Raw genomic sequence first — 25,219 nt, forward strand, 5'->3', positions numbered from 1 at the left:
CAACTGTTCAGAGGAAACTGTGTGAATCAGGCATTCAATTGCTGCAAGGAAACCACTACTAAAAGACACCAATAATAAGAAGAGACTTGCTTGTCCCCAGAAACACGAGCAATGAACATTAGACCAGTGGAAATCTGTCCTTTGTTCTGATTTGTCCAAATTTGAGATTTTTGGTTCCAAACGCTGTGTATTTGTGAGTCGCAGAGTAGGTGAATGGATGATCTCCGCATGTGTGGTTCCCACCGTTAAGTAGGGAAGAGGAGATGTGATGGTGTGGGGGTGCTTTGCTGGTGACACTGTCTGTGATTTATAAAATATTAAAGGCACACTTAACCAGCATGGCTACCACAGCATTCTGCACGATATGCCATCCAGTCTGGTTTGCGCTCTGGGGGACTATCATTTTTTTTTCAACAGGACAATGACCCAACACACCTCCAGGCTGTGTAAGGGCAATTTGACCAAGAAGGAGAGTGATGGAGTGCTGCATCAGATGACCTGGCCTCCACAATCACCCAACCTCAACCCAATTGAGATGGTTTGGGATGAGTTGGACCGCAGAGTGAAGAAAAGCAGCCAACAAGTGCTCAGCATATGTGGGAACACCTTCAAGACGGTTGAAAAAGCACTTCTCATGAAGCTGGTTGGGAGAACGCCAAGAGTGTGAAAAGCTGTCATCAAGGCAAAGGGTGGCTACTTTGAAGAATCTTAAATCTAAAATATATTTAGATTTGTTTAGCCTCTTTCAGCTAGGGGGCACTATTTTTATGTTTGGAAAAATAACGTTCCCAAAGTAAATGGCCTATTTCTCAGGCCCAGATGCTAGAATATGCATATAATTGACAGATTAGGATATAAATCTCTCTAAAGTTTCCAAAACACAAGCATTTCGCTACACTCGCATTAACATCTGCTAACCATGTGTATGTGACAAATAAAATTTGATTTGATTTGATTTGAAAACTGTCAAAATATTGTCTGTGAGAATAACAGAACGGATATTGCAGGCGAAAACGTGAGGAAAATCAAACCAGGAATTGGCCTCTATTTTGAAAGCTCCATGTTCCATAGCCTGCCTTCACTCCATTTAAAGGGATATCAACCAGATTCCTTTTCCTACCTCTTCCACGAGGTGTCAACAGTCTTTAGACATAGTTTCAGGATTTTATTTTGAAAAATGAGCGAGAAAGATAACATCGCGTCAGTGGATAGCTGGGTGTTCAACAGAGTGGGGCAGCCATTGTCTCTCCCTCTCCTACTGAAAAAGAGACAGTCGCGATTGATATATTATTGATTATATATTTTAAAAACAACCTGAGGATTGTGGACATTAAGGATACTATTTGGAATTTTCGTCTGCGTTGTCGTGACCGTTCGAGCCTGTGGATGTCTGAACATAATGCGCCAAACAAACGGAGGTATTTTGGATATAAAAATAATCTTTATGAATCAAAAGGAACATTTATTGTGTAACTGGGCGTCTCGTGAGTGAAAACATCCGAAGATCATCAAAGGTAAGCAATTAATTTAATTGATTGTCTGATTTTCGTGACCAAGCTACTTTGATGCTAGGTGTTCATAATGTTTTGTCTAGTGATCGATAAACTTACACAAACACTTGGATTGCTTTGGCTGTAAAGCATATTTTCAAAATCTGACATGACAGATGGATTAACAAAAAGCTAAGCTGTGTTTTGCTATATTGCACTTGTGATTTCATGAATATAAATATTTTTTGTAATATTATTTGAATGTGGCGCTCTGCAATTCAGCGGTTGTTGATGAAAATGATCCCGCCCCACTAACGGGATGGGTTGTGTCAAGAAGTTAACACTTTTTTGGTTACTACATGATTCCATATATGTTATTTCATAGTTTTGATGTCGTCACTATTATTCTACAATGTAGAAAATAGTCAAAATATAGAAAAAACCTTTTGACTGGTACTGTATATAAAGTACATATTTCTGGATAGGTATGCATAAAAAATATAACGCAGTAGTTGGTTCTTTATTATTCTGATATTTTGAGCACATTCTTCATGTTTCATGATCATTTTCTTTATTCCAATCTTTGAGATGTCTCAAGGATGATGTGAAAATGTATTATAATAACTAACATAAAGACAACCCTCAGAATGGCTGGACAGTCTACTGAAGTATGCCATACGCCTTTCAAGAATTCAGATAAACAAAGTAGTGAAGATGATGATGTGCGGAAAGAACTTATTGAGTTGATGAATACATGTAAAGCCATTTTATAGTCAATCAGTGGAGACTTTCCATCTACCCTGGTCCCTATTCTGATTTCCAGTGGTCGGAGTGTGTGTTCTGTAGTCTGTGAGTTTTAGTTCAGCCTTGGCAATGTGTAGCTCTCTGGGTTTCTATCCAACATATGTATTCCTTCTCATGCCTGCCATAAAGCCACACGGCTCCTACACAATTCTCATATCTTGAACATGTGTGCCTGGTGCCTAAATCATAATCACATGTTGACATGGTTCATTGTTTTATGGTTTCATTCTCAGTTGAACTGTGTTGCAATACCAATTTTGTAACTCGATACCATACCTTATAATATGTTATATCAAGTGTATGGGTCACAGTGGGGACTGAAATCTTTCAGCGCCAATGATTTCTACATATAGGAGTTACATTTCTTGGTCTTACCTATAGTTTACTGATGTTTTTGGGCATCGCCAACCATACAGCACCACAGTGGTTGTTGAAATGTGTAAAAGATTTTGAACAGGCTGAACACATTTCCATTAAGGGGACTTAATGCAGGACTTAATGAGGCATAACTAAGGGTGTTCCACCATTATCAGCGCCATGCTGGAAGCTCTGCGTCGGGACAGACCTGCCATTGATTCTTGCTTCAAACCACTTGAGGTACTAATCAGCTTCTTTGGTTCAGCGTTTCAGGCCTGACAAACCCATTGTGGGCCTGTGTCACTCCAGGTCAGTAGTTATTAGTGGCGACTGAAAACAGTTTCTTTAACTACTTATGAGCGAACTGAATAAAATGCGTAGAGAATTTGAAGGGAGGATTACTGGCAGCAATGCGAGGCAAGCAGGCACTGGAGAGAATGTGACATGGTTCTCTAATAAGGGATGCTGTGCTTCCCCCGGGCTCTTTCTCTCCTATCTCTCCCTCTAGCAGTGCAGAAGAGTGGTCTTCAAAAGGTTGCTTGGGCTTCGCAATGCCACATATTGCTAAAATGTTATTCATAGCAAGCAACGGAATTAGACAGTTTAAGCCCTGGAATAGTATATTATTGTGTTTGTGTGTGTGTTTGTGTGTGTGAGAGAGAGAGAGAGAGAGTCAGTCCATGTTATCTTCAAACTAAAGTCATTGTTAAAATGTGGTTTCATTTAATGGAAATCTATTAAAGTGAGAATTGCTTTCTGAGTCCTATGACCTCCTTGAAATAGTTTTTGTTCTGTCTAAATATTTGTCCAGTTGAAAATTACTTGAATTGGAAAAGTATCTGCTTCCTGGGGCACAATCTCCTTTGATCCTGACATCTGATGGTTCTCCTCAAGCTGCATAAATATAGAATTGCATTGACTCATTCTGTGAACACCAAACAACTCTGAGTGAGGCAGGGATAGGTTTGTCATAGAAAAGAGAAAGATGGCATCTCCTTGCCAGAATGGGAGGGCATTACACTAATTAAAATCTCTCTGAGAACTTGCCAATTCAAAGCATCCTTTCGGCGCTGCACTGAAAAGCAGTGTTCGTCCCCTACTCATTTCACATGGTGCAAGATTTTGGGACTATCTTTGGCAAAAAAAGGAGACCTGGAGTGGGAGGGTGGATGGCGGGGGGGGGGGGGGGGGGGGGGGGGTATGCTTGTATCACCTTTTAGAATCCTTGGTTACTTGCCAATTGAGAATGAGCATATCTTTATCAACCCTTGCTTTTCCCCCAGTCCACTTGGATAGTTTTTTACCCATTGCTGTCAAAGTATGAATTCCAGACAGTTTACGTACCTAAGATCCTCTAAAGATAGTGTTAACTCTGAGTGAGGTAACAGGTTAATACCTTGTATGGTAGTCTATTTAGTTTGTTCTTTATCATGTGTACTGACTCATTATCAAAGGGGGACGGGTTAACATTTGTCCTGTATTTTTTATTGAAGGTCCTATACAAGATATTCTATGACATGGAAAAACCTAGAAACTGCTGCAGATGGAAAAGGATTTGTTTATGTGTATGTATAGTGAAATATGTAGCCTGTACAAGGTGCATTTCTCAAACCACCATTTTGTCAAAACAAATGTATTATGAAGGTTGTATTTTTGTTTCTAAGTAAACTGTACTGGCCAATTACGATAATCCCCTGCCAATTAGTGCCCACTAGGTTGCTAGGTCACCATGGTCAATTGAAGAACACATCAATAGAACTTGAAAAGGTTTCTCCACGATCAGACCTTCTGACATATTAAGTAGAATAATGGGGTAGAAACCACAGACAAGGCCCCTTGCTAGATTCAAATTACTCTGCGGTAAGAATTCATTTGTAACCTGCAATTCACTGGAAAGAATGGAACCAGAATTATTCTGTGCATGAACTGAAAATAAACTCTCCATCTTTTATGGTTATATGTTTGGCATTGAATAAATGAAAGAATCCTTCCAGTTCCATAGCACAACTGCCATCTCTCAGAATGTATTGATGTGTTTACCCTTGTATGTATGTATGTATGTATGTATGTATGTATGTATGTGATGTATTCTACTAAATGCTATTATTTTACTGTTCCTAATGTAACCTTTGACAATTGTGTACATGAATAGCCTGCCAACTGGATAGATGGCCTAGAATAGATGGACCAGGCCTAGAATAGATGGAGAGACTGAAGTCACCCAAAAGGTTTACCAACAGATACAGACAGAGGCGCAGAGTCAGTGTCCACAATCCAAGCAGTTATTGCATACAACTCTCAACTAAAGAGAAGGCAGTTCAATGCACATCCCCATAACTTGTGAGACGCAATCGTAGCAATGTCAGAAATGACGACCATAGACTACTAATGACCATAACTAAAACATAAGGACAATAATGGCTTCAGTTCATTCGTTCCCCCATGAAAAGTTTTGCTGAGAATAAGTCAACCAAACCCACAACACAGAAAATATAGAGTTCAGGAAAACAACTATTGCACCATGATAATATATGCCTTAATTCTGAACCTCATGTCAAACATTCGCAAATGACATATTATAAAACATGTTTGAAGAATGCAATTCAAATTGTACGGCTTTAGTGAACATTGTCTCAGTTCTTCCTATATAATTCCCCACACAGGAGTGTGTAATCTGAGGGAGTGGGTGTCCATACAGCTGTATGGGGAGCAGCTGTAATAATATTGGCGCTTTTCTGGGAGAGGATGCAGAGACAGCAATAGGCCATCATCATCATCATCCTCCTCCAAGGGTATCATCATGACTGTTATTGAGATGCAATTTTGAAACGTGTTTAAATGGCCAATGGATATGGAAGGCAGTGGCCTATTATCAGGTGTCCAGTACAAATCATGATGTAGACCAGACAGACTACAGAGAGAGAGACGGATAACAACTTGGGATTTAAATGTTTTGGAGAGTGTAATACAAATATTTAAGAGGTAGTAACTTCATGCCATCCTTATGAAAGATTGACTTATCAAAGAGGGTTTGGATTTCTCTGCTAGTTTTAGAAGGGCCCCTCAACATTATAATATTACAATAACTTGTATCATGTATATTTCTTTGATTATATTCAGATTGTTTTAGATCCAGTTGAAAAGTGGGGGGAAAACTACTGTAGAAATAGAACGGTTCGTATTGTGGTAATAGTACGTGATGGTTTACTGTATATATTTTGAATTAAACGTGAAATTCGCGAGTGGTAACTCATACTTTATAGAAGTAGCTAGAAACAGAGCTATTTTGTATAGTTACAATATTAGGATAGGTTTGTATACTCAGTGATGTTGGAGAAAAGCAGCAGTATTCTGGATGTAGTGCAAGATCAGCTGAGTACAGAGCAGTATATTGCAGTATCATTATGCAATAGAAAGTGCACAGTTAGGATATAGCCTATGGAGGGAGACTAAAGAGTAAAACTGAATAAAAAATGAATTGCAGTGAAGTGCTGGATAACTCAGTGTGATACATTTTTTTAACCTTTAGAATAGAAAACATTGTACCATTAAAACCGACTGGGAATGTACAGCAGGCCTTATTATAACAAAGAAAAGTGCATCGCAGCATCAACATGTGGTGTGCACAGTAAGTTTGGTATACTGTTTTAATAGGGTAGCGAAGCACATGGATAAAATAGATTACTTTGATTGGAGACATCATGTCACTAGTGTTTTTGGTGTTGCATTACACCTACTTTACTGTCATGAATCCGTTATTAGGCGACATTGGGCTACGTAATTGGCTACGTAAATGTATTGAATGTCAGCGCATACGCTCTAAATGCTGCTGCTGCAATAGGCCTGCTAGCTTGATGAGAAACACGTACTTCAAAATGTGCATTATTAAGTAGAAAGGTTATCACAAATTGATCTACATTTCATTCAATAACGTGCCACCACACCAACAACAGTAATACTTTAAAAAATAATGATAATAATAATATCATTACATTTGATTGTATTAATCATGTAAAGCAGAAATGGCTTTATTAGACATAAATTGGCTAAGAACTTGTAAAACAAGTCTGTGTTGACTAACCTTATGGCTTTGGAATCACACAATTTCTGTATTGAAAACGTATAGAACATGTTTCAGCTTTTATTCGAACGATAATAAGACTGTGCCAAACTTGCTGTAGCTTCATGTTTACCTAAAACTATTCTTTATGGATAATATTTTCAATAGGTTATAATATTTGTGTGTATTGGTCAGCCTACATTTGCGATGCCTCTGCAAAATCTCCTGTGAACAATGTTGGCTACCCCATCGACCTTGCTTTCCAACTCAATTTGGTCTCAATCACACAATAATGAAAACGCACTCCAACCAGATCCTTATAAAAATTAATTCGCCAGAAATAGCTCGCACTTCAAGTGATTTATTGTTAATGTTCAATTGGTTTGAAACACATACAGCAGCCATCACGAATTTGTTCGTTTTAACTTACAAAATAATAATGAAAACAAAAAAGTCGACTTCAAAACAATTATTATACAGGTAAAAGCGTTCTCGTGTGTTAGCCAAATATGAAGAGTTTATTTCCAAAACGCTAAAAACACACATTTTTCACATGTGTTTTTGTTTTCTTATCAGATTGCTTATGGGCACATTTATGTGTGTGTAAAACTTTTCTCCGATGTTTTTATTCATTGATTTCAGATGTGTATGAATTATTATTATTATTGAAAAACGCTATATATCCGTTGTTTAGCTGGAATGGAATGTTAGTATCATATAGCCTATATTTGACTGATATGTTGTTGTCTCACCTCGCTATCTTAATTAAGATGGATGCACTTACTGTCACTCAGGAGCATCTGCGAAATGACTCAAATGTAAAGTGTTTTACAGATCTCATATTCCTGTATTTAATAATTATATTTGTTTTAATTAAATAGGCTATTGATGGTACAAATGTATAATTTATACATTTCTATATTTAAAAAGTGTTAATTGTCAGATTTGACAGTGTAAAACCTAGCAGTACTACTTATTTCTCTGAGAGTGAGGAGGATATATAGCATTTAGCAAAAAAAACATCATTTGTCTTTCTGAAATGAAACCATCAAATTCTAGGTTTTAATCAAATACATGTCTCTCATTGAACAACCCATTGAATGATTAGATAGTGAAAAAAACACAACAATCTCTTTCATAATTTAATTATTTAAACAATAAAATTGACCAACATTTCTGAAAATTGATATATAGCGTTTTGGAATGAAACTTCATATAGGCCTACAGTTTCTACTTTCTTTAAGTCTAAATTAATACATTAGTTTACAATATCAATAGCATATTATACCAAGGTTATCACCGCAAATGAGGGGTGGTTTAGTACCTTGAGAGTCCATACCTGATCCCACCTATATCTCTCCCTTTTCCCTCCAGTCCCCACCTACGTTAACATCATGAGGAAGTCCATCACATTGATTATAAAAGGTCCCGAAACGACACAATCTGTTTCAAGGGCAGCCATTTCGTGTAATGTTCAAAAATAGTCTCCCTCTTAGAAATGTCAAGAAAATGTGCCATGACCAGCTGATGCGACTGAGCGTGTTGTCATCTCAGCCACCCAAGGGCTCAATTTTCGTGCAGATGTGTATATCAACATGATACATGTCTCGTTCTCTCTTAAGCTCATCCGCAGGTTAAAATATAAAAATGTAAAAGGACAGCAGGTCCTACCACGTTCTGCCGTAGAGGAGGTTGGAGCTGACCATGTTATTGGTGTAGTCTATAGCAGAAGTGTCTATCTGCGCCATGTTGATCTGGCTGTGGAGTGAAGGGGGGCTAGGTGATATCTCCTCCAGGTCTTGGGCCTGAACTAAGGAGTGGACCTGCTGGTTTTGATGTTGATTGATGGCATTACTGGAAGCCGGGAGCACCCCAGAGCCGTTATGTTGCGGTTGCTGCTGCTGCTGTACCTGCTGCTGGTTCGGCGTTGGCGTGTTGGAGCCGTTCTGACACGGTTTACCGTCCTTCACCAGAACAGGCACGGCCACGCGCCTCGGAGACTGTTGTTGCTGACACATGTTGCTTTCCTGCTGCAGCTGCTGCGCGGCTTTGTCCTTGGCCTGCCGCTTCATCTTGTACCTGTGGTTCTGGAACCAGATCTTGACCTGGGTCGGCGTCAGGTGGATCATACTGGCCAGGTGTTCCCGCTCTGGCGCCGAGAGGTATTTCTGTTGTTTGAATCTCCTCTCCAGCTCATACACCTGAGCCTGGGAGAATAGTACCCGTCGTTTCCTCCTGGGCGCTGCGTGCAGGGGTGGCATGGACCTGGAGGCGTCCCCCATGCCTGTCAGGGTCCCCATTCCAGTCATGTTCATACCTGTGGAAGGTCCCATGAATCTAGAAACTTAAAAATATACATACATATACGCATATTCAATATTCAGCCATGTAAAATGTATCGTTTTGTTTGCCTGAAGTAGTTTGGCAATGGTCTGTATCCGGTGAGTAATTGTCCAAATGTAGGTTACAATGCAGATTTATCAATCAAGTTCATTTAAATGCAATAATAATAATAAAATAATAATAACAACACTTTTTGTTAAATAAAATGAAAATACTTTTTTCCATATTAAAAATATGTAATGTCAGACAGACTACTCAATGATAGTGAGTGTTCTTGATTCAAACCTGTCCGCATTTCGTTAAAAGTTTGAGAAGTTCTGACAGTGACATAAAACAATTCACAAAACAATAACGAATCAAAATAAAACAAAAACGACTTACTCGTTGAATATCTTGGATCGGTGTTCGCGCCATACCACCCTGTTGCTGCTGCGCTATTTCTCATGGTTTCCTGGTACGACGGAAGGTCTCCCATGTTGCCAATGCTCCCATTGCAGTATCCCCCCATGGCACTGTGCGAGAACTGGGAGACAGTGTGTGGCATGTGGTAGGTGGTCGCCACGGTAGCGTTGTGTCCCATGGAGTGCTGTTGCATGCCAGTCTGGGAAACCTGAGGCTGTCGGTAAGCTCCCAGTGGAGAGGTTAGGTTCCCTGCGCCGTCCATGCCACTAAACTTCTTGTAGGTCTCCTCGATAGGACTCAAAATATCAGTCACTGAGAAAGGCGTTGTATGCTTTGGGCTCAACGACATGGTTCAGAAAGCAGGTAGATTTTGTTGAGCAAATCAACCGTGTTGTTGAAGCTCTCTCCTTCTGGATGGCTACGTAAGAGAGTGCTTGTAGAACGCCTGAGATCCGATTGATCGCCTTGGAGAAGGAGGCGAGCCCAGGGCGCTCTTAGCTCGGGTTTATTGTAGCCAGGAGCCAGGTTTACGACAAACACAGGGGGCGGAGCAACGTCCTAAACGAGCAAACAATAGTCATTGACATTTTAGAAAGATAATTGAGGAAATGTGGTTAGTTTCGTATTAAGGTGAACATTATGCTAAGTAAACTGTTTATTTATTGTTCTAATATATCTACATATGTATTTGATGAGACATTGTTGTTTGTCCACATGTCTTACCATAATAAAGTTCTGCACAACAGCTGAGCGCATGATAAAAGGGGACGTGTAATTTTCTGCATCAATAGGGAACTCCATACTTTCTGGAAACTTCAAGAGCACTTTGGCCAGACATAAGCGCCACCGAGCATCGCCAAAGAGGTACAATGGTTCTCCTCAATTGTATGACCAGCTAAGTTATGCGTCTTAAGCACCATTTTGTTCCACCAGAGAGGGGCACTTTCAAATGATCTCAAAGTAACACAATCCTGAGGGGGAAAAATTAGGATAGGGATCCTAACTTGTGAGTATACTGCTGTCAGTTATTTACAAACAGCATATTGACATTATGTACATGTAATATTAGAAAGAATTGAAGATCTAGCCGTGAATAGGCTACATGTTTCCATCTGTTTTCAGACAATAGGTTTGATAAAGTTGTTTTACTTTACCCGAATGAACAAAATATGTCTCGGGAGAGTCCAAAAAGTAAACACTAAATCATACAGTTTTTGTGCATTTCCAGTTGACAGATATCAAATAAAGTATTGATAAAAAAATATATTACTGGACTTACATTCTGAAATCACAAGTATTTCTGCTTATGCTTTTCTTGTGAAATATTATAATAATTGGGTAATGTTTCATGGGAATCCACATGATGATAACTGATGAAATGCAACAACATCCTTATTCCTGGCACTCAACCACCTACCTAAACTTTAATCAACCTGCTGGGGCATTGTGGACACTTGGATATGTTTTGTCGATGGGAGCATAAGCCCACTGCTTAACCTGGCATCTTAATATTTGTGTAAACTCATAGGCGCCAGAGGCAGGAACATTAGACAAGACAAACAAGAAAAGGGCTTTTGAATCGACAAAAACAATTACTCATATGTAACTGTAGTATTACTAGGCTATTATTATTATTATTATTATTATTATTATTATTATTATTATTATTATTATTATTATTAGGTGTGCTTGCTGAATGCAAAGCAGCACCTTAGATTTGTATTATAATCATTATTATTATTATTATCAGCCTATTATTATTACTACACAGGATATAGTTAATCATGTTTCCTATATTTATTTTACACTTCAACTGCAGTGGCTTGATCTTTGTTGGAGTTTTTAGAAAATGTTTGAACATGACTAAAACTTTGAAATCAGTGATTCAAGAGACAATGGGAAATGATTGCTATGATGAAGAAGCTAAAGATGCTGGTGACGATTGTTGTGGTGATTTTGACATATTGGCATGTCTTTTGTTACAATTGGAGCTACATCTACCTGTATAGTTATTGAGCTCATAAAGCTAGGCCTATCCGTTGCCAAACAACGCTGAAATACTTAAACATAGTCACTATTGATGTCTACATTATTTACTAATGAGGCTTTCTTTATTGGTGATAAATTGTAATTCTTCATGTATTATTGCGGGTTAACTCTCAGGTGGGTCTCACTTTCTCACATTCTGATCGAAGTGTCATTTAGGGTGACCAAAAGTGACTAAAACCAATGATCTCCATGTAAGCCAAAGCACCAATGTTATAGTGTGGATTGCGGCATATTTCCCTTTGTTGCAGAGGCAAAATAAAAGTATAAACTCACACCATCTTTTGATTTAGTATTACGTCAGTAAGTACCCTAATCGAGCAAATGAAGATGCGACATGGTCAGCCATCAATTACTGGCGACGCAACACCAATCTCTTTAAGATGTTCATTATGAATTGTAATAAATCACTGTTATATGCATTTTTATTTCAGTAAATATTTACGTGCTCATGCATCCTTCAATTTCTCAAACTCTTCTCATCGCATTTATTGCAACGGAGTGGGTGGATTATTTTGTTCAATTAGGAGGCATAGTACAGGAGACAAACTAATTCACGGAACTCAAAAGTCAGTAGCATTATTCATGAAGTTACCCTCACGTCAGCGTAAATATCATACCGACAGCATATGGTAATTTCCATTGTTTTAAAAGTTTCTTGCAATTCAACTTCAAAGCACACTGCTACACATGTTTACTTTCTATTTCTGTTAAACCTCAAATAACATTAAATTCACCTTATTTTGTAAATATTCAAATAAACATGATTCACATAAGTATGCAAGGCACACAGTATGTGGTCTTACCTGCAAAGGCCATCATAAAAACAGACGCTTTGTGAGTCACCTCCATGCTTTTGGCTACGCCGGGGCTCGTGGTGGCTTTTTTGGGAATATGGGAAAGGTAGGCCACAGTCACAGCACTTCTAACGTTATGTAAATGAGACAAACCTCTCAACCTTCTGGATTATTGAGCCAGAGAGCACGACCGGAGTCCAGAGACCCTCCACATTGGAAAAGCACTGAAATCTGGCGCCGGTTGGCTCCACAGTTTACAGTAATAGTTTTGATCCATAGGCTATACACTTATCTTGTACATTTCAACTTGAAGAGCTAGTGAACAAGATATTTGGACATATCATCCGGTGAAGGAAATGCTAGGCCTCCATAAGGTTTGTAAGATTTATATTTGAATGGGTTTATTGTTACAATATATTCAATTAAGTAGATACAGATGTTCTCTTTTTTTTAAATGCAGACAGTATTTTTGTACTGGTTATGTGCAAATCTAGTTATGCAAATGTGACCTATTGTGCTTGTCTGCTGTGATTGTCTGTAGCATATTTGCTATTTAGCGTTGAACAATGGCATATTTAAAACTGAAATATTAAATCCATGATAAATAACTCCAAGATTGCTAACTTCAAAGAAGTAAAAATGTAGCCTATTGATGTTTCAGATAGCCTACGAGTAAAGGCTTGCCCTCTGATTTTTAGATGTAGGCTATTGTCCATAGACTGTGAATCACCTATTTAAATGGAGGAAATAAAAAGTACTAAAATATCAAATCATATATATATATATATATATATATATCAGTTACTTATGCACCAAACTCTATTTTAATGTTGTCAAAGTATTTTGAAGTTGTGTATTGTGCCTCGAAGATTATAAGCGTTTTTCTTCGCGTATTCCCAGCGCGCTCATTCCATGACATTGCTTTGTTTTGTTTTCTGCTAAACCTATACATTGTTAAACCTACTTCTTCAGAGAAAGCACAATTAATAAGCTTTGCATATTGAAAAAAATATGCACTAAATAAAACGTTCATTTTGTATTGTCATTGTTTAATTCAATATCAGGCAATTGTGATTTAGAAAATTCTGGATTTTATTGTTTCTTTAAACCATAGGCTCATCAAAATAGAATATGGAATAGTGTTGTTGGCGGCCTGTAGTCTTTATGACCAAACAATCTCGTATTATTTGTAATTAGATTGTGTCCGGATTAACCAACTATAGCTGGATCAATAGATCACCTCCTCCTTATGCAGATGCATGTCCACTAGGGCCTGTAATGTGATATCATTGTGGCTGTGTAGACGTCCACTATGGTCCAAGGCTATAATTATTGTATTACAAGGGTCTAATGACAAACAAGGATTTAATCAAACAACGCATAACGGTTATTTCATGAACACATATCTTGCTTCTGTGTTAAATGTCTGGAATTGAATGGTCATTATAATAACCTGGATGGCCCCCTCAACTCAGACTTCAGAAACATGCGGTTGGGCCTGATGGCTAGGCTAACATTTAGCTGCAAGTTATTTCTCTCCACAATGCTGGGTGCACTGATGTCAATTTTATTGATATTTTGTTTAATTCATGAATTGTTATCTTGTCAAACATAAACACTAAAGCCTTAATCGACGATTTAATCGTAAATGGGCGATGCTTTTATATTTCAAAACAGCCCCTCCCCAACTGACGCTGTCTGTGGTACAACAGCACAGCAGATGGACCAGAGCGCGTGGTCACTGAAGTGCTTTCTCCATCACTGCGTGCTGGTTCAATAACCTGAGAGAGATTTGGAGAGATCCGTGAAGGGCTAGAGCGCTCGGTGTAAGAGCCAGGGTCCTGACCCGCCACCTCAAAGATACACCGGCGGAACGAAGTGACCGCTGCTGGGATTCAATAGACGAGACACGGCACTACTGGTGAATGTGCTATGTTGGTAGACTGATGTCAAATGTCGTTACACTTTTACCATGTATGATGTTTAAAATCTCATGAACTCAGTGTCTGAATATCTAAAATGGAAACTATCCGAGGATCAGTTTACGTGTACATGCGTCTAGGACGCACGGTTACCCACGGCTATTATATGCTCATGTTTTCTGCTTCATTATAAACATTTAACTGTACAGTCTGTTTTCTTTAAACAGCCAGCCAAAACTGTATTCCAACTAGATCGTAATGGCGCACATTGTACAAACTTATCAAAGGTGCCAAATGGAATTCATGCCACATATCTGTTAGGCCAAATCACCTGAAGAAGTCCACCATACTTGCGATCTTATTTGTTTACACATTTACAGTATTATTTTTAGGCCTATCTCAATGGCCAAATAAGTAATTATTGATGACTGGAGTTGCCTGCTTGCCTCATAACGTCACACTTGAAGAAGGATCTAAATAGATAAACGCACATGGACAGTTGTAAAACCGAATTGACAGATCGGTATCTCACAAGCACATTGGTATGCATAGGAATATCACTTGCGAAGGAGATAGAAATGCAAGTGATGTAACTTTATAAAAGCTGATTAGGAAGCATATTAACATGTCGAGCATAAGTCCTCTTTGTGGTATCAAAGCGCATGTTCCTGAAAAGCTTTTCCTTACGGGAATATCCTCAAAAACCATAACTATTAAGATGTTTCTAAACAAAGTGCCCCCCCCCCCCCCCCCCCCAAATGTCCAAGAATACATTTGTAAAGGCCCAACAAGGATGCCTATGTTTGTAGTATATTCCAAATAATCGTTTGGGCAACTGCATTGGCCTACTATGGGAAATAGTTCTTACCATTACATTACATTTCCCCTTTGTCCTCGGACTGATTCATATTTCACCAACTTTTGTTAATACAATTGTTTACTGAACATATTAGCTAAATATGCATGTGGGTATTTGAATGTGAAAATCTTGACAGGTTATTCGGAAACGCAGCATTAAAAACATGTCTCCTATTATATAATAGCTACGATAAGGACTAGGTCTATAGACTACTTCTAGATTACAACCACAATATCATTAATATAATTCGAACAAGACATACTGTGTGACATTGGGTTTACACACATTTTCCAACCTCCTCTTGCAGATTGATAAACAAATGTTTTAACTATGATTACCATATATCACTGCAAGGCACTGCAACCAAATTCCCAATTGTTCTGATTGTTACAAGATGAGAACTAGATGGATATCTCAAAAGACCCCACACATAGAGTCGGGATTTCAATCCAGCCAAACTCTCCTTTTACACTGGCCACCATTTTGTGTGTAAAAGCAGGTGCATATCTTTCAGTTGCCGTACTTGAAACAGTGCAGGCCTACCGCTAAGTAGGTTAAAGGTCCTCCCAAGTGGAGCAAGTATCTGACAGGCCTCTTGAAGACCTTTTTCTTCTTTACGAGTTTTCATTCAACCACAATTAATGTCGCTTGATGGACGAAATGATGCTAATAGGTTGCAAAAAACATAGGAGGCATTAAACAAAGTATTACGCATGAAGATAATTGCAAACAGTATTATGGTACTTTATTTTAAATATGGGAAGATCTTAGGATATTTGCACACCTATTACAGATGAGTTTTAAAGCAATGTTCTTAATATTTGTCCAACTTTTGTGAAGGATCAAGTCGACTTTCTGCATGAAGGATTGTGAATTGAGCAAGCCTGAAACTTTCCGGAATTTTTGCTGGCCCGTATGGTTCATCTATGTGAGTACAGTGCATTGATTAATATGTAAGCCCGTATTCACAAAATTTGGTCATGGTCTGAAACAATTGTATAGCTCATATCAATTGCTTTCAGAGATTTCCAGTTCAATGTGTCTTTGTCAGTACCTTAAGTACAGGTTTGAAGATTCACTCAAAATATTTGAAATCACTTTTTTGAACATGACTATCACTATGGACTATAGTTGACTTTATAGGAGAGTACATTTCAATATTTCTTAGGCTAGGCCTACTACTTTAATACAGTCATTGTGGTTTGTTAATTTAATTTCTCCATTTGTCTCACTTATCTTTTTAATAATAGCCCTAGTAACGTTCAACGAAGTGTTATGATTGTTGGATCTAAATAATCATAAATATTCATACAATGTAGTTTTTTTTGTGAACTTTAAGGTTATCTGCGCAATGCATGCATAGTTCTTACAAATCGAGCATTAAAGTTTTCCCATCCCAGATCTCAGAACGGTTTTGTTGTGAATTCTTCCTTCATAACCCATTAAGGTCATCCTCACCTTAAAGGTAGCCCTGAAGTGCAGAGTATCAAAATCCTGACACATTTGTAAATTCGCTTTATTAAGGGGGTGCAATTGCAGATAGAACCTTTCAGAGCCGTGAGGCTCTGACGCTTCTGAATTAATACATTATAGAATTACACTATTTTACCAAGATAGTCAGAACATCATCAAATACATTAAGAAATGTATTATGATAATCAGACGAATTACTGACATTACTGAACAACGATGTGACAACTTAATTTACTTAAAGATTTCTGACAGTGTTGTTTTTTGTTGTTGCTTGAGTGTCATTCCTCCTGGCTAGACCATACTTAGAAGGAGATGGCAAAGACGTGTTCTGATTGGTCCATCTGTATTTCTTCTGGCTTTGTGATTGGATTGAAGATAGCGCTAAGTTCAAATGAGTTTATGCACACAGGACTTTCTAGTTTTTCATATTTTTTCACAAAAAATGTACTTAAAAGAAAATCTAACTTTCCAGTCATATGAAGAACCATCTAAAGATGAATTATATTTGACTAACTAATTTCTGACAAAAATGTCAGATATAATTTTGTTTTCATTGAGTCTTTGAATTAAAAAAAACAAAAAAAAAACAATGTCAGATAGTAAAAAGCATGTGGGAACCCTTTTTAAGAACTTTTTTAAACAGGTGTCGGTATTTTACAATATCGTTGCTTATGGAATCAGATGCGTTGGGCACATTAGGTCGCTTAAGGATAAGAAACAAATATGTGGACCTACAGCCCTCCCGTCAAATGAAAGTGTTGCTGTCCACTGCTCTTTATTGGTTTGATTATGGATATTTTCACGCAATTATTATTCTTTACAGAAACAAAGCAAAGGAAAGCATATGAACACAATTGAGAGAACAAAGAGAGGTCATTTGTCTGGTTAGGTCGTTGTAGTCGGTGGTACATCTCTGGCAACATTCATTTTCCCAACAGTGAGGGCACATAAACAAAGCTGTTGGAGAGAGTCTGACTCAACCACAGTTCATTATTTAGACCTTGAGTTATTCACATAGGTGGAATGTCAGCATTAGTGGGACAAGTGTAGTGGAACATTTGGGTTTGAGAGTGCTGTACTAGGGTCATTTTGCAACCCAACCACAACATTTGTGATTGGGTTGTTGCTGAATGGGTTCTCTGCATGAAATTTTTTTGGGGTTAGTGTCACATCATTGTAGTGTGTGTGGTCAGGTTTCTTAGGGTATACGGTTGAAATGCCACCATACATGAAAAACCTCCATACATATGAATCCATGAGCTAGAATAATAAGGCTGTCATTCTGTCAATTATAATTCAACAATCTAGCTTTTGGTGTTAAAATGAATCGTTATTAATAGGGTTTTGAAATATAGTATATATAATATAGAAACCATTCATGTCAACAGGCACAAAATGAACTGCTGCTGTTTTTTTTTTTTATCTCAATATCAAATAATCTTCTGGGTAACAGTTTAGTACTTCGCTGTGCAATTTCTCATGCAAGAATTTTGCTAGGACTGTGGTCTAAGTGGGGAAGGGAAAAGTGAAACTAGCTATTATTGGCAGAGTGATTTGGAACTAATCTACTGCCTGGTGATGTGACCAGGCAGGCCAAAACTCCATCTGACCAAAACAGACAGCAATTTCAGCATTTTTTTTTACACTAAAAGGGCATTATCATTATTTTCACAATTGTACAGTATTATTCCAACCTCATAGTGTGGAAATATATATAAAACAGAGGAAATCACGTTGACGGCACTGGGTCTTTAATCAATGTCATTGTATCTTCCTTGATTAGATATTCTAAAAGACACTGAACAAAAATGTTTATATCCCTGTTAGTGAGCATTTCTCCACTGCCAAAATAATCCATCCACGTGACAGGTGTGGCATATCAAGAAGCTGATTAAACATCATGATCATTACAAAGGTGCACCTTGTGCTGGGGACAATAGAATGTGCTGTCACACAGCACAATGCCACAGATTTCTCAAGTTTAGGCAGCATGCAATTGGCATTTTGACTGCAGGAATGTCCACCAGAGCTGTTGCCAGAGAATTTAATGTTACTTTCAGTACCATAAGCCGCCTACAACGTCGTTTTAGAGAATTTGGCAGTATGTCCAACTAGCCTCACAACCGCACCACGTGGAACCATGCCAGCCCAGGACCTGCACATCTGGCCTTTTCACCTGTGGGATTGTCTGAGACCAGACAGCTGATGAAACTGTGGGTTTGCACAACTGAAGAATTTTGGGCGGAAACGGTCAGAAAACATCTCAGGGATGCTCATCTGGTGCTCGTGGTTCTCAACAGGGTCTTGACCTGACTGTAGTTCGGATTTGCACCGACTTCAGTGGGAAAATGCTCACCTTTGATGGCCATTGGCATGCTGGAGAAGTGTGCTCTTCTCAGGTCAATCCCGGTGTCAACTGTATCGGGACAGATGGTGAACAGTTTGCTGATGTCCATGTGAACAGGGTGCCCCATGGTGGCGGTGGGGTTATGGTATGGACAAGCATAAGCTACGGACAACGAACACAATTGCATTTTATCGACAATTTGAATACACAGAGATACCGTGATGAGATCCTGAGGCCCATTGTCGTGCTATTCATCCGCGACCATCACCGCATGATAATGCATTGTCCCATGTCGGAAGGATCTGTTTACAATTGCGGGAAGCTGAAAATGTCCCAGTTCTTCTATAGATTGCATACTGACCAGACATGTCATCCATTGAGCATGTTTGGGATGCTCTGGATTGACGTGTACGACAGGGTGTTCCAGTTCCCGCCAACATCCAGCAACTTCGCACAGCCATTGAAGAGGAGTGGGACAACATTCCACAGGCGACAATCAACAGCCTGATCAACACTATGAGAAGGAGATGTGTCGCGCTGCATGAGGCAAATGGTGGTCACCAGATACTGACTGGTTTTCTGATCCACGCCCATACCTTTTTCTTTTAAGGTATATGTGACCAACAGATGCATATCCATATTTCCAGTCATGTGATGAGATTAGAGCCTAATTTATTTATTTTTATTGACTGATTTCCTTATATGATCTATAACTCAGTAATATATTAGAAATTGTTGCATGTTGCGTATATATTTTTTTTACAGGGTACATTGAAATATGTTTTATTTAATGCTATATAGCAAATATACAGCATAGGATGATGATGGAAGGCATTAGAGGGAAATAACAAGGGTATGAAAGGAAGAAAGGAACCACAATGACATGTAAGAAAGGGAGGCTAGAAACAAGGCTCAATTTATGGAAGGGGACAGAATATGGGGGGGGGGGGGGGGGGGGACAGCAGAGGTGTTCCAGTAAACGCTGTGCAGACTCCTTTAGTTAGATATTCACCTTGGAATGTCCCCACATACATTTTCCAAGGGCATAGAGAGAGTCTAGTAGATGGTTATTGTCCCAAAATTGTAAAAACAGAGAGTGTTATCTACAAGCATTTTCAATGTCTTATTGATGAGTTCATAACAAGTGTGAGGTGATGCGGGACACTTTTTTTATTGATTTTTTATTTAACCTTCAACTAGGCAACTCAGTTAAGAAAAAAATATTTACAATGACACAAATGAATTTCTAATGATAAAATAGTGTTGCATAGTGTCGTTCATTTACTAAAGTGTCCCAACAACACTGAAAACTGTTGGTCTGTCTGGTTTTGTTTTAGTGGTTGTAGCATCCACTGAATAATACATTTATCATAAAAATGAAGATACGATCTTAATTCATTGAAATAAACATAATTTGAGTAGGGATAGACTGATTTTGATTGTCTACTTAGCGGTATACCGAAACGTGTGCCACTTTTGCATAAACAGTGTCACCCCGGTCAAATGTCCCTGCAACCAATCTTCTACTTTATCTAATTCCTTTGAGTTTAATCAATGAGGACAATCACAGACAATGTTACAAAATGTCCATTCTCTTTGAAGAGAGGATGCACTTGATCAACCATGTGTTATTGTCTTGATATTTTCTTTTCACGTTGTATTTTCGATAAGTAACTCAGTAGGCTGCCAGGTAGTCAAACTTTTTGTCAAACGATATGAGTCAGTGAGCTAACGATCTATTCGAATAATTAAATTTTTAGGATGTTTTAGTTTGGTAGACTTAGTTTATTGTCCTGATTGACCTGCCTTTAAAACCTATATAGGCCAATAATAAAGTTAATGATGGTAAAATAAGTCTACCTGTGCACTGAGGTTCTACTTTCTTGTAGCCTATATTTAAAGGGATCGTTCAGGATTTTGGCAATGAAGCCCTTTACTCCCAAGAGTCAGATGACCTCGTGGATACCATTTGTATGTACAGGTATCTGCATCCAGTATAAAGGAAGTTAGAGGTTGTTTCGGAAGCAAATGATAACTAGCATTAGTGCAATGACTGGAAGTCTACAGGACAAGCTAGCATGCTAGGAGTTCCTGTAGACTTCCAATCATTGTGCTAACGCTTGTTAGCATTTCTTCGCAAAAGTACCTGTAACTTCCTTCATACTGGACTAGAAACATAAAAATGGTATCCACAAGTTCATCTGACTCTGGAGAGTAGATAAATGGCTTTGTTGCCAAAATTCCAAACTTTCCCTTTAATATAGATAATCTGATGCACAAAAAATACATACTTAAGGCATGTTTTTAGCCTTTTCTTTTGTCTTCACATTTTATAAAATGAAATCTTATCTTTTCATGTGCAACATTTGTGCTGCCAACGAAGCTGGTAGACTCAGTCATGCTATGGTTGTAAAAGTGTTTCTGTAAATCTAGAGTAAAACATCTGTCTTCTTTTCACTGTTTGTCCCCTACAGAAACCTATGTGATGTAGGTAACTATCAGCAACGGAGTGATATGCAGGGATACTACACACATCTATGAAAAAAAAAAAATAGGGAAATTATGACTGTTGGTTCTTGAACAATTCAAGAAGTTAACTTTCTTTTAGGGAGTTTAAGGGTGGTTAATGTCATTGACATAGCAGACACTAAATATACCGGACTTAAATTGTCAATTTGTCTCACAATCATGTAAAAAGAAAGAACTTAATGGAGAATGGTGTCTCTCCTGGAATGTTGGCAAATAGATGTTATCCGTAACAAGTATTTCCTGTCGTTCATGTTACATTCACTCAAAGTCAGGAACTCAATTTTGCTTTCACATAACAGGCGAGAGACGCTTGGTCTAATCGAGCGCTTCAAAGCACTTTCAATACCAGGCATTATGTAGAGATGAAGAAAACGTTTAAATTGTTTCAGAACTCAACAATGGTGTGGTAAACAGGAGCTGACTACCAATGAGATGTGTTTTTTTTAAATTGTATGTTATTTGTTCCACATTAGGCTTCCATGTACCTTTTATCTGTTTAGCCACATAGCATTATCCCAAGGGGTCAAAGGTCCAACAATATAATTACCCAGGACCATCATGCATTATCATATTTTTCATTCCAATTTGTTAATGACAGTTTGTAAGGGAGGTTTTGTGTTTTTACTTATAAATGAGACTAATGTTTACACTTTCTCCATAGATGGAAAATGCCATTTTGACGCTTGTCAAGATATGAGCGTATACGGCTGCACTGTTATAATACCCTTACAAGGTGGACCCCAATATGGCATGATGCATTGCAATCTCATTGCAAACCAAAATAAAAAATAAAAAATTCCAACATGGGTTACAGTATATTATAGTTTTATCACATTTATATCCATAAACAAATAATTAACGGTCTGCAAACTGGATATAAAATGATACAACCCCTCTTTATAAAGGGTAACTGTGTTTGTGAATTTTGAGTTATTAACACTAGTATTGCTTATTCTGAGGTTGGATAGACAGTGCTTTTAGATCCATTTGTATATCACCAACTACATATGATCATTTTCATCATTATGAAGACAGAACTCGAGATTCTACGTTGAAGAAGTTCATTCAGGATTCGACGTCGCTGACTGTTACTTTCTGAGAATTTCAACTCACCAAACATGCCCCTGCTGCCATGGCAATGATATTATGTCCCTTAGTACTTGTGAGGCTAAGGACTCTCTTGTTTGTGGTTTTTGTCCTGTCTGGTGCTAATGATTCTCTTTACAGGTGATCAGTCAACCCTTTATATCAGATCCTCCTGAGGACGCTTGATGTCATCTTGTCCTCCTGGTCATTATACTACCTGCTCCTCTCAACAATACTGCCTTCTCGATGCTTCTCCACTTGAACTGCCTGGCTGGCCCTCTTCTCTCAAACTATGGTGAAATTGTGTGCTAAAACATTGCAGACAGTCCTCTCCTTACTCCTCCCTCTAGCTGTGTCTTTGGGACACAAAGAATTCCTCCAGACAGCTTGCTACTTGGTTGATCAGCAAGCAAAGAGTATGTGGAAGCAAAAGCTGTTCAAGTGTCTGTGACATCCATTCAATTTTAAAGGGACAGACCGCTGAAAATGCAGACTTAAAGGATTTTTCACTTACCTTGGCTGTAATCGATTCACCAAACCTTTTGGGTATAAGAGTGATCAATCAAATGTATTTATAAAGCCCTTTTTACATCAGCCGATGTCACAAAGGGCTATACAGAAACTCAGTCTAAAACCCCAAACAGCAAGCAATGCAGATGTAGAAGCACGGTGGCTAGGAAAAACTCCCTAGAAAGGCAGGAACCTAGGAAGAAACCTAGAGAGGAACCAGGCTCTGAGGTTGAGATTATAACAATACATGGCCAAGATGTGATCAAATTAAGATCCGACATCTGTATCAAGGCAACTACTGTAGCTAGGTAAACTTACTAGCTACTTCAGTGGATGTTGAACACATTTCTAGCAGCAAATGAACACGTTTCTAGCTGTAAATTTGTTCAATTATAGCCATGGTATAAGCGGGCTACTCAACTTATGGGTCAATGCTTCTTTGGAAAATAATGCATAGAACAAATAACCCCTCTTGATTATCCTTTACATAAAGTGACTTTTCAAAAATATAATGCAGACCATGGGATACCATTGTAAGAGATTGATTGGAGTGTTTCCAAGGTGTTTCAGGCATATTTTTAATATAGCACCTATCATTATTTTTTATTATATTGCTCTTAAACGCGGATCTTAGTCCCCCTAGGCAGACGGGTTACTGCTCACAATGTTCCGACATGCACATCTGCTGTACAAGAGTTGGTTGGTCAAGGCGGAAATGGACTTGCAGGAAATCTGTCCAGACCCTTACCAGTTTGTTTTGTGCCCTGACAAACATCCTCAATGGACACAAAAATCGGTGGCTAGCTAAATGGCACTCCCTGAGGATATTTTCAATGAGAGTATTTCACGTCATTAGTTTGCATGAGCCGTGGCAGAGAATGTTAGCATTACAAGCTTTCAACCACTGACTGACTGTGGCTATAATTAGCCTAGCTATCTGCATTGTGCCCGTCTGTCATGTTTCACAATTCCTGCTCACATTTTTAGCCCAACCTACCTAATTTGTTGGAAGAGTTGTCCTTCTGAAGAGCACCCTCCCTCCCCTGAAATGGTTGTTTCTACCCTTTCGAAGTGACCCAGAAAATCCACCATGTTACCCAGACCTAGGCATAGATTCAATTAAATTGGTAGGCTATATGCTAATGCCAAGAGCCACATGTGGATTTGACAGCTCTAATGCAGATCCACCTCTGACACCGCCATATCATCCTCTATGCGGGTATCGGCTAAAGCGGATCTGTTTGAATCGAGTCCCTAGTGCTGTTGCCCTAGGTCTGGGATTTCTGAGACTAAGGGCTGGATTCCAGCTGTATCGCTGAAGTATCGCGGAAGAACCGCGTTATAGCTCGATTGAAATTTAAAGGCAATGTTCCCGTGTTTGCGGAGACTGTATTCACGGTAAACACTACATGTGTCAGCTCAATCGGAAATTACCTTTAGATTTAACACGGATCTTCTGCAATACTTCTGTAACGGTTCTCTTGTGGTGAAGGAGAGTCGGACCAAAATGCGGCATGTAGATTGCGATCCATGTTTAATAAACAAACGTAAAAACACGAATCAATACAAACACTACAAAACAAAGAACGTAACGAAAACCGAAACAGCCCTATCTGGTGCAAACACAGAGACAGGAACAATCACCCACAAACACAGTGAAACCCAGGCTACCTAAATATGGTTCCCAATCAGAGACAATGACTAACACCTGCCTCTGATTGAGAACCATATCAGGCCAGACATAGAAATAGACAAACTAGACAATGAAACATAGAATGCCCACCCAGCTCACACCCTGACCAACCAAAACATAGAAATATACAAAGTAAACTATGGTCAGGGTGTGACAACTTCTGCGATATGGATTGAATCCAACCCTAATTTTGACTGGGATTCAATCTAAAGCCCACTGTTGACATGTGCACTGCGCTTGATTTTTAATCGGAGATGTACTGCTAATTTTCATTCTTGATTTAGACCTGGGTACACCAAAGAGTGTATTGGCCAATCAGTGACAAGTAGGAATAAATGAACGGGGGTAGGAAAGAGCCTGGAGAGCAGTGTGCCAGCCTCCAGCTCTCCAGGCTCAGTAAGTCACAAAACTCCGCTGTAGTTCAAAACATATCCACTGGAGGGGGAAAGTAAATAATCCAAAATAATTATTCGTATCGTATCATACCAAAACATCACAAGA

The 25,219-nt window shown here is 38.7% G+C and overlaps 1 protein-coding gene across 2 annotated transcripts; it reads right to left on the reverse strand.

The window, feature by feature from the left end:
• Positions 1–7,002: 7,002 nt before the first annotated feature.
• Positions 7,003–10,080, reverse strand: nkx2.4a (NK2 homeobox 4a). Of its 2 annotated transcripts, none has more exons than XM_020499799.2 (2): positions 9,436–10,080; positions 7,003–9,028 (listed from the first exon to the last, which is right to left on the reverse strand). In XM_020499799.2, exons 1-2 carry the CDS (start codon positions 9,803–9,805, stop codon positions 8,379–8,381), a joined length of 1,020 nt encoding a protein of 339 aa, XP_020355388.1. In that variant the 5' UTR covers positions 9,806–10,080; the 3' UTR covers positions 7,003–8,378. The 2 variants fall into 2 exon arrangements, with proteins under 2 accessions (XP_020355388.1, XP_020355387.1); XM_020499798.2 differs by having other exon boundaries at positions 7,003–9,055.
• Between the last annotated feature and the right edge of the window lie 15,139 nt (positions 10,081–25,219).

This window comes from Oncorhynchus kisutch, linkage group LG14 (assembly GCF_002021735.2).
Source record: "Oncorhynchus kisutch isolate 150728-3 linkage group LG14, Okis_V2, whole genome shotgun sequence".
Classification (NCBI taxonomy): Eukaryota; Metazoa; Chordata; class Actinopteri; order Salmoniformes; family Salmonidae; genus Oncorhynchus; species Oncorhynchus kisutch.

Coding starts and splice junctions, on each gene's coding strand:
- nkx2.4a (XM_020499798.2), bottom strand. CDS start 9,805: ATGTCGTTGAGCCCAAAGCATACAACGCCTTTCTCAGTGACTGATATT. Junction 9,056..9,435: donor CGATCCAAGATATTCAACGA/GTAAGTCGTTTT, acceptor TATATTTTTAAG/TTTCTAGATTCATGGGACCT.